Here is a 14,596-nt window from a genome sequence, read left to right as displayed (position 1 = left end):
CTTTTTCTGAGATGGATTCCTGCCATGCTGACAAGGCTGACTTTATCCAATCCACTTGCCTCAGCCTCCCAAGCAGCCAGCTGGGACCATAAGGGCTCACCACACTTCCCGGCAGTAGTTTGTCGTTTAACTTCTACACTAAAGATACATGTGATTTACAAGCTACCACTATATTATTAGAGTATTCCGAATTTGACATGTACTTACATTTGCTGGTGAGTTTTATACTGTACTTTCACGTTTTCATGTTACTAATTAGCATCCTTTCCTTTCAACCTAAAGAATTCCTGTTAGCATTTCTTGTGAGATAGGTCTGGTGGTAATGGACTCTCAGCTTTTATTTGCCCAGGAAAGTCTTCATCTCTTCACTTCTGAAGGGCAACTGTGCTATGTACTCTCAAACTGGCAGTTATGTTCCTTCCACACTTTGAATATACCATCCCCTCTACTGTATCATGGAAGAGTTTCTAACTGTCAAATCCACCCAAAACTGTAGCAAAACTATTTGCTCAAAGTCATATAAACTGTGCCACTCCTCTGCTCACCAATTTTTACTAAATTCTACTGCTTCAGGAACACACATTAGCATGTTTCAAGACATACCTCCTACAGCTTCCTCTACCTTATACACCAAGTTTTGATTATTTCAAGGATTTACTGCATCTTGGTGTAATGGCCATAAATAAATATATTCTCCCCACATAATATTAATCTCACCCATCAAAAACTAAGTTCTGACAGTGTCTGAAATTCTGAGTTGCTGCTCTGCCATCAGTAACTCAGTCTACCTTGGATTATAAACACATGTACATTCCTCATCTTACATTCTTCTCTTTTGTTAGGATCCATTACCAAATTATACCAAAAGGTGTCAAACGATAAACAGGAATCTGAAAACTCCTAAACTTATGTCCCAGGTAATATAAAATATAGCCACAGAGCAAGTATCCTTTATCCAAAATTCCTGGGACCAGAAGTACTTCAGATTTTGCATTTTTTTCAGATTGCTGAATATTTGCATATACACGATAAGATGTAAGGAGGGGACCCATGTCTAAATAAAAATTCAGGGCCGGGGATTTAGCTCAGTGACACCATGCCTGCCTCGCAAGCTCAAGGTCCTGAGTTCAATTTCTGGTACCAAAAACAAACAAAATTCATTTGTATTTCATGTGCTGAAAATAATTTCATGAAGCATTTTTTAATCTGGCCAGGTGAAACATATCTGTAATCCTAGCACTTGGATTGCAGGTTCAAAGCCAGCCTGTACTACATACTTAGACCCTGTCCAAAAGAAAACAAGTTTTGTCTTTAGTCTTTCTGCCGTTTTTTTGACCTTTTATTTACGAGTCCATGTTTGCAGTTCACAGTGATTACGTTCCTCATGAGGAGTCGGTATGGGTACGCAACGCACCTCAGTTCTTTTTTCACACCCTCCCCCATCTCTTGGCCCCCCCTTCCCTTTTGCAATGTTTTATCTTGCTCTTCATTTATATTTGGAGTTTCTCATAGAAGAGAAGCCATATGATATTTAGGCTTGTGTGCCTGATTTATTTCATTTAATATTATGGTCTCCAGCTGCAACCACTTTCCTACAAATGACTCATTTGTCTTTTACTGTGGCAGAGGACTCCACTGCGTATAAACACCACATTTTCTTTATCCATACATCTGCTGATGGACATATAGACTGCTTCCAAAATTTAGCTATTATGAATTGTGCTGCTATAAACATGGATATGCATGGATCACTATAATATGACTGATGCTTTAACTCTTTTGGAAAGATACTCAGAAGGGGAGTAACTAGAAATGGAATTTCTAGTTTTAGTTTTCTGGGGAATAGCTCCACACTGATTTCCATAGTGGCTGTATTAGTTTACATGCCCACCAACAATATAGAAGGGTTACTTTTTCCCTGCACACTAGCCAGCATGTTATTGATTTCTTGATGACAGCCATTCTTTCTGGAGTAAGATAGAAACTCAGTATTGTTTTAAATTACACTTTTCTAAAGGCCAGAGATGAACATTTTTAAATGTATTTATTGACCAATCATACATCTTCTGAGAAGTACCTGTATCTATTCTTTTCAGCTGCCCATCTTTTAATTGGGTCTTTCATTTGGGGAGGTTGAATTTCTTTTGCGTTCTCTCTGTATATTCTAAATATTAATTTGCTGTCCGAAGACTAGATGGCAAAATTTTTTCCCATTCTGTGGGTTGTCTCTTCACTCTGTTGGTTGTTTCCTTTTCTGTGGAGAAGTCTTTTAATTTGACACGATCACATATGTTGATTCTTTTTTTTGTTTTTTCCCAAAATTACAGTTTTATCACCTCGCAAGAAAGCAGCAAACATGAGGGCCTAACAGGCATCTTCACACTCTCTTCCCTTCTGACCCTCAAAAAGTGCAAAATCAAAAGAGCCACTGCTTGGTCCAAAAATAAAACACAATGTGTATAAAGATCTGAAATCTGATGGAATCCAGCTTCTATCCCACAGGTTATCTTCCGTAAGAATCAGCATCCGAAGATGGAACTTAATTCTAGAAGAATTCTACAATCTAATTTTGGCAAACAGTATGAACTGCTATATTACCAGTCTCTTTTTCTGGCTTTAAGAGTGGGACCAAAAACAACTGCTATACTGATAGGTCACTTGTTTTTTTCCTCCATTTTCTGTAACTCTTTTGGGGTGTCTAAAAAGAATCTGCATTGTGTCTTGATTTGGTTTTGGCAACTGTCTGACCAGATCCTTAGCAGCGACGTGCTGTCTTGGTTCTTGTTTAATTGCATTAACAAAATCATTAAAATGATTAAATGTAAATAGAGGCTCTGGCAACTCTCGGAAAAACACTGAGTGCTCCCACGATGACATGAATGTCTTCCCACCTGCTGTCCTTCAAGTCCACTTTCTCATCATGGTTGACTGCAAACCTCAGCTTCCGGATCACTGAGAGGCTGCCTCTTATTCTGGAGACCAGCAACATCCAAACTTTTGTTCTTCATCCCGTGTGATACACAGCCTCAAAAAGTCTGGCACTGTGCCATTCTCTCTCGGCCACAAATCAGCAAGACTGGCTCCAAATACTGCATCTTTAATATAACCTTTTTCAGGCACAGCTTGCAAAGTGGGGCATTGTGTAAGAAACTTCTTTAAGTTTTTCTTGGTTTTTTTCTGTTCTGAAGAATCTATGCTAGATACTTTCATAGAACGAAGTTTTTTAAGATCCTTCTGGTTCTTTTCTTTATCCTGCTTTTCTATTCCTGGTGAATCTGCTATCTCCTCTTCTACTGCTTCACCAGTTTCTACTGCCTGGTTATTGATCGTACTGCTAAGAACTTTAAACCAATCAATAATGGCATCATTGGCAGACTGAATTAGCAGTTCTGTGCCTTGACGAGTTTTCAGCTCAAATACATTCTTGCTGGATTTGTCCTTTCAGGCCACCTCAGTCCCTGCCCCACTGAAGTCCACTGTGAACTGTGGCTTGGACTGATTACTCCCAAACCAACTTGTACTGCTTCCTTGAGTTTTAGTAAAAAGTAAAGATGAGCCCTGCAACACTGCCCAGGAAGACAGCCAGTTCTTTCGGACCTTCTTCCTATTTTCAGTCATTTTTGATACATTTAATAATCCATACTTCTCTTGACCCTTGTCACTGCTGTCCAATACAATGGTGCTTCGTCGCCACTTCATTAATACTATTGGTTCTTGCAGCCACCTGTCCAGCCTCCTACTTTAATTATTTCTCTTTGCTGCTGGGACAAAGCATTATACTTTGGCAGCTCCCACTTGGATGGAGACCGTTCGCACTGTAGTAGTACTGTCTGCCTTGGTCATCGACATGCTTGAGCCACTCTGGATCTCCTTGACTGTGGCAATTTTTGCTCATGCTCGCATCCCACATCCAACAGGGTGATATCCAAGTCCATTCTTGTGTTCCTCGGTTAGAGCAGTAACAATGCCCTGAACTATCTGTATGTGTTTCCCATTCTCCATTAATCTGAACTGCTGGACTCCCAGGAAGGGGTGGGGGGGGGATATTTTCAGTTCTTGTAGGTTGGCATACACAGGAGAATCTGGCCTTCCTTGATTGGGAGGTGTAGTTCCCTGACTTCAAATTAGACTACAAAGCTGAGTCACCAGAGCATCAGCATAGCGGCACAAAAACAGACCCAGAGACCAATGAACAGCACAGAAAGCTTTGATGGAAGTGCTGCCATATGTTGATTCTTGACATTGTTTCTTGTGCAACTGGAGTCCTATTCAGAAAGACCATACCTATACCCGGTTCTTCCAGAGTTTTACCTATTTTGTTTTCACATTTACATCTTTGATCCACTTTAGTTTACTATATGGTGAGACATATGGGTCTAGACTTAGTCTTCTGCATGTGGACAGCCAGCTTTCCCAGCACCATTTATTAGAGGCTGTCTCTCCTCCAGTGTGTGTTTTGGGCCCTTTGTCAAAGATCAGATGGCTCAATGTGTCTAGGGTTGTTTCTGCATTCAATTCAGTTCTGTTGATCCTTGTATCTGTTTTTGTGCCAGTACCATGCTGGTTTTATCACTGTAGCTTTGTAGTGTAACTTTTAGTCCAGGATTGTGATGCCGTCTGCTTTGCTCTTACTGCCCAGGATTGCTTTGCTATTCTGGGTCTCTTTTGGTTCTGTATGAATTTTAGGATTGTCTTCTCTAGATCTGTGAGAAATCCAGTTGGTGTTTTGATTGGGACTGCATTAAATCTGTTTATCAGTTTTGGAGTAGGCAGTATGGCCATTTTGACTCCACTGGTTCTGCCTATTCAGGAACAGAGGATGTCCTCTTTAATCTCCTTTTTCCAGTAGCGTAGTTTCCACTGTAGATTAGGTAAACTCCTACATATCTAATTTTTCTTGATGCTACTGTGAATGGTATTGATTTCCTAATTCTCAGTAAGTTCATTATTGGTGTATAGGAACATTATTGATTTTTGTGTGTGTTGATTTTGCATGCTGCTAATTACTGAATTTGGTTATTAATTCTTCTGGTGAAATTTTCTGGATCTTCTATTTTTTGGATCATGTCATCTGCAAATAATGATAACTTGACTTTTTCCTTTCTCATAGATATCTCTCTTATTTCCCTCTCTTGCCTGACACCCTGGCTAATTTCTTGAGTACTACACTAAACAGGTGTGGTGACAGTGGACCTGCCTGCATTTTGACTGTGACTCATCATGTGAGGACAAGTGTAGAATTTTCAACTCGGGGTGGTGTTATGTCAGCACTCAAACAGTTATGGGGAACCCGAAGTATAAATAAGGAGCAAAAGTTAAAAATAGGTAATAGGAAACGGAGAGATAGGTCTTTTGCAAAAGGGAAGGAAACCACAAGATGGAAGGAGGGGAGGCAAAGGGATGAAAACAGAATGAAGATGTGCTAGGTACACGCACCAACTTCTCATGGTGAATGCAATCATTATGTGCTGCAAATAAGTACTTTTAAGTTATGGGTTTTGAAGCATTCTAGATTTCCAAGTTAGAGATGCTCAACCTTAATACCCACAGAATGTCAGCACACAAAAGCATCTTGAAGATCACTTGGCAACTTTCTGTGGTTAAAAACACAAGCTCTAGAGTTGGATTAATCTGTTAGGATCCAAGCTCTGCTGTTTACTGTATGTGCAACCTTGTGAAAGTTTCTAAACTTCTGTTTCCTCACCTATAAAATAGGGTAATAACAGTATATACCTTACAATGTTGCTCTGAAGATTAAACAAACTGATCAATGCAAGATGTTTTTAGTACAATGCCTGGCACATATTCAAATTTCAACCATCTTTATTATCACTTCAAAATTCCATAAACTATTAAGCTCTTCCTACCACTCTACCAATAAGGGGCACACATGTTGTACGTAAACTTATTCTACTTAGCCGAGGCAAGATTGTAAGTTTGAAGCCAGCCTGGGTAACTTAGCAAGACTGTCTCAAAATGCAATCAAAAGGGCTGGAGATGTAACTCAGTACTCACTGGGTTCCATTCCAGTACTACAAATAAATAAATAAATAAAACTGCCTAGTTACATCTCACTTTCCAAATAGTACCAGCATATCCTTCTTGCCTAGATACTGCTGGCAAAAAAAAAAAAAAATGGGGTAAAAAATTACAAGTTTCTTAAAATTCTACTTCAGGGTAATGAGTGGAACGTTTTTACAACTGAATTCATTGGGGGAGGGGAGTACCCAGGATTCAGTTCAGGACTTTGTGCTTGCCAGGCGGGCTCTACGCTGCTGAGCTAAATCCCTGGCCCCTGAATTCATCTTTTAAACAACTAAATACATTCTGTGATACTACATGTTAAAATTAGAGCCAGGCATGATGGTGCATGCCTGTAATCATGGCATTCTGGGAGGCTGAGACAGAAGTATTTGGAGTTCAGTCCCAGCCTAGCTACCACCTATCATACAAAAGAAAAAGCTTGGAGCTTCAAGTTTGGAGTTAAATTGATTAATGACTATCTTAATCTTAGTCTGCTTGGGCTGCCACAACAAATACCATAGACAGGATGGCTTAAAATTTTCTTACAGTTGTGAAGACTACTTCAAGGCCAAGGTGCCAGCAGGGTCAGGGTCGGGCAAGGGCTCTCTCTGGGTTGCAGAGGAGCATGCCCTCACTGTATCCCCAAACAGTGATGAGGAGAAAAGAGGGAGAGGAAGGCGTTGACAAAGCGTGGGCAGGCATGTGCACTGAAGCCCTCCAGCATCTGTTCTTCCAAGGACTAACACTATGGGAACAGGGCCCATCCTCACCACTCACCTATCCCTAATTATTTCCCAAGGTCCCCCCAAATTCCATCACAATGGAGGTCATGGTTTCAATGAATCTGAATGAATTCAACATGAATTGCAAGAGCCGTAAATATTCAGCCTATAACTAAATTAAAAAAATCAGTATCAGGCCAGGGATTTAGCTCAGTGGTTCCGCTGCCTGCCTCGCAAGCACAAGGTTCCAAGTTGGATCCCCAGTACAAAAAAAAAAAAAAAATATCCTCAGGAAACTACAACAAAACTAAGAACATACACAATGTCCACCACATGATCTCAAATTATTAGACATATGGAGAAATAGGAAAATGTGACCCATACTTAAAACAAAGGTGTCAAATTAAAAAGGAGGTTGCCTACTAATAAAGTGGATGCTCTTTAAAAAAGATACTAGAGACTTAGAAATTCAGAGTTAAGTGATAAAATCTGTACGAGTCAACATGACTACAAGACAGCACAAATAGTGACTCCCCTCAAAAAAAAGGCCTGCCTAAAGCAAATGTTGAAATAATATGGCATGCTGACTTCCCCTATCAGTGTCACATTCATGTGACCTCTTTCACTCTTCCCGGTCCTACTCCAGAGAATTACACACACTTACTCTTAAATGACTGTCTGCTACCTAACTAATAATTAAATGATGATAATTCAGATGTGAATTCTATGAGGATTTCAAGATATTATCAAAAAGAACCTGTAAAATGACTGTTAGTAGAAAAGTTTTACATAGATGAAACTGAATGAAATTCAGAACATGACCATATTTGCAAAGAGAATTTTACCACATCTATTCTGTCCCTTCCCTTTTACTGCTGACTTCTTAGAGACTGCAACTCTGCTTAAAGCACTAAATTTGTGGTAAAAACTGATAAAGAGAACTGTGAGCAGCTGCCATCAGTGGGGTCCATGATATGCAATAAAGACTGAGCATACCACATCTGAAAAGTAGTAAACCTCAATTTAGCCCAAATAGTAATTTTCTCCTCAGGTGTCTACAGAAAAGTCTTTCCTAAAACAATTCATTTTAACATAAAAAAACTATTAGGAAAATGAAAAGCAACTGAATATTCATCTTTTTAGGATAAAAAATATATATACACATACATGAAAAAAATTAAACATTTTAAATTTCTTATGCTAAGTCAACAGATTTAGTGGCCACTTAAGACTGCGAAAGAAATCAAAGTAAATATACAGTTACAGGAAATGAGAATGAAATAAACTATTTAGAAACAGAAACACACTGAATGAACAGTATGTGATAGACACACCAATAGAAATCAGGAGAAAGTATGAACTACTACACTATATTATCTGAAATATAACGCTAAACTCAAAAATGAATACTAGGATGGACTGAAGTTAAAATACAAAAAGCCAGCCATACATGGTGGTGTATACCTGTAATCCTTGCTACTTGAGAGGCTGAGGCAGGAGAATAGCAAGTTTGAGGCCAGGTCAGACAGGACAGTAAGCTCTTGTAAGGGCTGGGGATGACTCAGTCACAGAGTAACCCTGGGTCTCTGTTGGGGGTGGGAGGGGTGCAGATGACACATACCACTTTAAAAAGTCATAAAGTGTAACTTTATGTCCTTAGGGTAAGAAAAAGAACATAAAGAAAATACTGATAAACTAGCACATTAAAAGTAAAACCCAGTATACATCAACAACCCCAAAATAAATTAATAAATAATCTATCACCAATAAAAGGAAAATTTTAAAAGTACAGGCTACAGAGACATTTGTTGCTCATTTAAAAGGGTGGGGGGGAGGAATTTAGCTCAGTGGTGCCACCACCTGCCTCACAAGCACAAGGTCCCAAGTTTAATTCCTGGTACCAAAAAAAGGGGGTGGGGGGAGACAAAAACTATTACACAGGATTTAAAATAGGAAATTTAACAAAAGTTAGGAAAAAGGAACTATAAAAACTGTAACCTGAAATGATATTCAATATTATTAGGGATTAGGGACACGCACATTGAAAGGATGAAGAATCATTTCACATTCATGACGCTGGCCAAATAAAAGAACCTAACCAACAAAGTGCAAGCAAAAATGCAGGGAAAGCAGTAACTCTTACATACTCTTATCAAGAGTGTCAACTGCACAACTACTTTAGCCAACAAGATGGGCCTGCCTTATGGCCTATCATCAAGAAGCTCACACTGACACATAAGATTATGCATACAAAAGTGTTGCATCATTACGTAAAAGGGGAAAAACACAGAAATCACCTAAATGTCTAATACTAGCAAAACAGGAAATACATAGCAAAGTTCATAAAAAGATAAATAATTCCAAATAAAATGTATAAAACTGAGTTACAAATAACTTGTCCTGAAATTGTTAATACACAGAAATTTGGCAATAAAGGAAATTCTGTAAGGTTTCATCTCACTAGAATAAAATGTTAGAATAAAAAATATAAAAGGGTAAATACATTTTTAAACCCAGAATTGCTCCTGAGGTCAAGCAGAGGGGGAAAAAAAAATCTCACATGCTTTTTACAGACAGGTTAGCAGGTGTGCTCATAAAAGATTGTGACTTTAAGCCAGGTGTGGCAGGCAACCCACATCTGTAATCTGAGAGACTTGGGAGGCTGAGGGAAGATCACTTTAAGCCTGGGAGGTGGAAGTGTACCTGGGCAATGCAGCCAGGCCCATCCTTTAATTTCACATAAGTGACAAAGTTCGAATCCCCATAAATAGTCAAATGATGCTTAGAGTCTGACTATTTCAATTACTCTGAATACTGTTTAAAACAGACATTTAATAGGCAGTCATTAAAATAAATGACTGTACAACTTACTCTCATGCTGAAAAGTTCCCCAAAAAGAAAGAGGAACCAAGATCAAAATAATTAATCAATGGTTAAAATCATTCATCATTCATTACTGGCCAGTACTAACAGTATTATGTGAATGACTCAGGGAGAACTTCACAACTGAGAGATCAGGCAGCTAACAAGAATTCACAGTGAATCTTAAAAAAAAAAACCTGGCAGACAGCTCCGGGGTAGAGAACATGCCCAGCATGCTTGAACCTCTGGGTTCTAGCATCAGCACTGCAAAACAACAAAAAATAGACATGGGCCTGTTAATGTGATGCAGTAGAAAGTTGCAGTTGTTTTGGATGGTACTGAGGACTAAACTCAGGGATTCTGCACTGAGCTACAATCCCACCCCCCACCCCCCAAACAAGATCTCACTGTGTAGCCCAGGATTGCCTTGACCTCCCTATGCAGACCAAGTTGGCCTTGAATTTACTGTGGCCCTCTTGCCTCAGCCTCCTAGAGTCCTGGAATTACAGGCATGTACCAACATACCTGGCAGCAGAAAAGTGGTACTTATTCTGCCAACACATGAAACTAGACTCTAAGTTTTCAAATTTATCAATAGTTTTGGGAAATATCAAGAAAACTACAGGCATGTAGTCAACAAAATCCTAACTGTGAGATATAACACAGAGCAAATAGTTTTTATTGTTTTTTTCAAAATATAAATAGCAAATGACTCGGAACAAAAAGGAAGGGATACTAGCAACTGAGTTATCAACCAAAGGCCATGTGCAGAATTCTATGAATCCTGATTTAAAGAAATCAAATGAATAAAACCTAAGACAATGCAGGAATTATTAATTTTAGATATGCTAATGGCACTGTGGTTATGTTGAGCCCTTACCTTTTAGACATACACACAATAAAGACCTATATATAACATGTAAGTCTGTGCTTTGCTTTTCAGGGGAAAAGGGAGGGACATAACAGAAAAAACAAAATTCACATGTTTGAAACTTGAAACTTGTCAATGGGTATACAGTGGCTCACTTTAGTATTTGCAGTATCTGTACACTGAAAATTCCCATGTTAGACTATCACAGCATTTAGACCAAAACATCTGACTGGAAGAACTTAAATTTTACAAGTCCTAGTTTCAACAGACCATTTAAAAATTTGTAAGCTGTTTGAAGTATTGCTTTCAACTATTACATACAGCATTTTAAGTAGACTTCAATTATTATGTTTCCATTTTACACCTGTTTATCAACATTTATACACATAAATGTGCTAAAGCTCTCTGAACTCCTAAACATCTAAATCTGTTCCTTCCCACTTCTAATTACCTCAGCATTTGTCAGCCAGACACTAGCCTTCTCCTTACAAGCCTCTTTTCAGTCTGACTACACATCAACTCACCCTCCATAGTGTCACCCTAAGTGGATCTCCAGCACCTCCAGAATAAAATTCAAACTCCTCTACATGACATATTAATTACCATTAGAAATCTGGTTTTGCCTATCTTTATAATGCCACCAGTACCCTACGTAATCCCATAATACCCCACTCACTCCGAACTATGTACAGTCTGTACATAGTTCCTCAAACAAATTAAAGATGCTCTTTGCTTTTGACAGTTTCCTTACACTAAAACCAAGTCAATATCCTATTTCCAGGTTAACTCCTATTCTTTATTAGCTCTACAGGACTCACCTGTACCTTTAGTTCTTTGCAAGCCTGCTCAGACTTCTGATTGATCACCCGGCACTTGTCACAGTAATCCAAGCAATGCAATACTCTCCTTTTGTTTTCCTATACTGCCCTTCAAGGTCATTAAGTACCAATGTGCCTGAAATACAGTAGTTACTGTTTGTTTTATGATGTCTGCATCTTCCACTGGACAACTGACAGGTAGACCTTTTAGAAACTACAAGAATGTAGGGCTGGGGATTTAGCTCAGTGGTTCTGCCGCCTGCCTCGCAAGCGCAAGGACCCAAGTTCGATCCCTGGTACCAAAAAAACCCCAATAATGTGAGCTGTTTAAAGTAGTCTATGAGGTTGGAGTTGTAGTTCAGCAGCAGACACCTGCCTATAACTACAAGGCACTGGATTCCATCTGCCACACCACCAAAAAAAGTGGACTTGTCTAACATATCTTTGTCACTCCTGAGCCTATCACAGAGCTTGGAATACATCATTAAATAAGTGGCTGACTGCCAAATGAATAGAACACTTCCAGTAGTCACCTAGATGAATTTTCACAAAATCTGATTCCACTCCAGTTTTTTTAAATTGTGTTTGGGTATTTTGTCTTACATTGTTATTTAGTCAGCTGGCTAATTAAAGCTTTTCAAAACAGAAAAATTTTGTATGGTTTCTTTTATTGAAGTAGAAACTACCAGAAATGAAAAAAAAAAAAAAAGAAAGAAAGAAACTACCAGAAATGCCTTCAGTATCAATTTACAGTAAGAATATGTGTGTAGGTACAATATACTTAGGTGAAATTTTAGGTCAGAGTATTGATCTAAAAACTGAAGAAGCTGAACAAATTATCATTCTTGAACGAAGAACCTTAGTATTAAGTTATACTTGGGATTCACTTTAACTTAACTGGAAATTGTGAAAATAAAATAACCCAACAGCAGTAAGAACTCAAATAATGTAAAAAATAAAATCTGATGCAATTTCAAATTTTAAGGTGAGAATGAGCTAGGCATAGTGGTGCACACCTGTAATCCCAGCACTTTGAGCCGCTGAGGCAGGAGGATCACAAGTTAAAGCCCAGATTGGGCAACTCCGAAAGACTTGTCTCGAAAAAAAAAAAAAAAAAAAGTAAAATAAAACAAGGACTGAGGACGTAGCACAGTGCGAAGGCCATCTTCAAACGGGAATGTTCTCATAGAACTAACAGGTTAACAGCATATCCAATCAATACTAAGTTCTTACTCAGAGCAATTTAGTTAACTATTTATGTAAACAAATTTGAGGCAGCTTATCTGCTAACGAAAGGGACACAGGCAATACAAACAAGAGAAACTTAAACCACACCGTAATTTTTGAAGACTAGGTTTCAAAGTATATAGATAAGATATCAAAGGCTGAATTTGAGAACACCTGAGATAAACGAAGAACAGACTTTCAATAGTAACAAAGAAGCCTGTTACTCTAACATAAGATTAGACGCAATGAACGGTTTCGAAGATGCTGAGGCATCTTCATTTCTTTTTATGAACACATTTGAAATAAAGATATGTTCAAGTTTATGCTATTTACCATCTAAAAAGGAAAAGTACATGTATCCCTGAACAGTCAGTATCAACAGCTTTTTTATCAGGTACTTTAACTCCCTTTCCAAATAAGATTCCCTTAAATCCCCTGGGAAGGATGGGTAGGATCTTGCTTTGTAGCTCAGGCTGGCCTTGAACTCGTGATGTAGCCTCAGCCTCCAGGAGGGCTGGGACTTCAGGCATGTGCTAGGATTACAGCCATGCACCTCAATGCGCGGCTCCATTAAATTCAATGACGTTTTTATTGACTTTACCAAAAAGGATGGAAAATGAACTACTTTTTCAAAGTAGAACTACGTTCATGCTGTCAGTAAAAATTACCTGGTTTCGATTTGGTAAGGCGTCGCCTGACGCTCCATGCTGGAAAAAGTAAACCCGCCAGACCTCAGCAGGGGAGAGCTGTCTGCGAAAAGCCTGCCGGGTTACAAAGCTAACGAGAAACACCTTCGCTGCTTTTCAAGCTCCTGATCTAAATGTCTTGCCTTGTAAGAATCTTCACATTCGATCCCCGGCCTTAACAGCTCTATCAAAAGGAGCATTTGCACCCACCCCCACCCCGTCGGTGTCTTCACCCTGCACCTTCGGCTCAAACCCTTCCCCAGAGCAACAGAGAAAGCGACTCGCCTTAAAACCCGACAGCTCGGGGCCTCAGCCCCACTGCAGCTCCTCGCCTCGCAAAATACCCTCAATTGTTAGACCAGAAAATTCTCACCAGAAACCGCCGTCCCGACAGTCAACCACCTCCCCGCTCTCGGGCTCCGACAAGAAACAATTACCTGTGGAGTATCCGCTGCTCGGCTACCAGGCACCGCTCCAACCCGCGTCCTCGGCGCCTTTGTGTCCCTGCCCGCGCCCTCCCTTCCCAGTGAACTTTAGCAGCGCGCTCCACTCCTTATCTGCCAGCCCTCGCGCCAGAGCACCGCGCTCCCGGGAGATGCGAGCCGCGGGCGGAGCGCGGCGTTGGGTGGCCCGACCCGGACAGTCGCGGGACCGGGCGGCCCTCGGGAGGCCCTCGGGAGGTCCTCGCCGTCGGCCCCGCGCCCCGGCCCCGTCTCCGAAGCCAGGCAGCGGAGCTGCCTCCGAGGGATGCGGGGACTGCGGGCCCCTCATGTGCACGCGCCTGCCTGTCCCCCAGCCCCGCCGTGCCCCGTCCCCGCCGGGTCCCCGCCGCTCAGTACCATCCTCCTCACGGGGCAGACTCCGGAAGGGCCGCGACTCCACCTCCGCCTCCTGCGCGGCCTGCAGCCATCTATCGGGAAGCGTCTCCGGAGGCGGCAGCAGAGGCCGCCGGACGAGGACAGCCCAAGGAAACTCTCTCAGCACTAACTCAGCTCCGGCGCTAGCAGCAGAAGTCGAGTCTTTCATAATTGTGCGACCAACTCCGCCGGGTGACTGGCCACAGGGACGCGCCCGCGCCCGCCTCCGCCGGCGACGGGGCTGAAGACGGACCACGTGAGGGGCGCGTTGGGTGCGTCGCCGCCCGCGGACGGTCACGTGAGCGGCGCGCGCTCCCACCCCCCACCCCCCCCGCCCGGCTCCTTGCAGTTGCGCACGCGCGCCTCTAGGCTTCCGGGCGGTCTGCGCCTGCGTCCGCCCCGGGCGGTGGGACCCCGGTACGGCTTGGGCTGTCGGCGTGGTGTCCCTTCTGGGTCCGTGTGGTGGAACCCACCAGGGCCTCTCGAGCTTCTCCGCGCTTCCTAAAGGATCGAGACTTTAAGTATGATT

At 41.3% G+C, this 14,596-nt stretch overlaps 1 protein-coding gene and 1 pseudogene across 1 annotated transcript in view; both read right to left on the bottom strand.

Annotated features, from left to right (window-relative positions):
• LOC147830545 (uncharacterized) overlaps positions 1–14,332 on the bottom strand; it is a 48,464-nt gene extending 34,132 nt beyond the window's left edge. The window contains exon 1 of the mRNA XM_087180775.1: positions 14,050–14,332. Coding sequence (XP_087036901.1) covers positions 14,050–14,236 — 187 coding nt within the window. The 5' untranslated portion in view covers positions 14,237–14,332. The remainder of the gene's footprint in view (positions 1–14,049) is intronic.
• Positions 2,388–4,041, bottom strand: LOC106009547 (rho GTPase-activating protein 12 pseudogene; annotated as a pseudogene).
• Positions 14,333–14,596: the final 264 nt, after the last annotated feature.

The sequence above is a fragment of the Heterocephalus glaber genome, unplaced genomic scaffold (genome assembly GCF_053883595.1).
Source record: "Heterocephalus glaber isolate CG9 unplaced genomic scaffold, H.glaber_assembly_v1.0 deba00000122, whole genome shotgun sequence".
NCBI classification, from domain to species: domain Eukaryota; kingdom Metazoa; phylum Chordata; class Mammalia; order Rodentia; family Bathyergidae; genus Heterocephalus; species Heterocephalus glaber.
The sequence above is the reverse complement of the archived record's forward strand: the minus strand, read 5'-3'. Positions and strand labels throughout refer to the sequence as shown.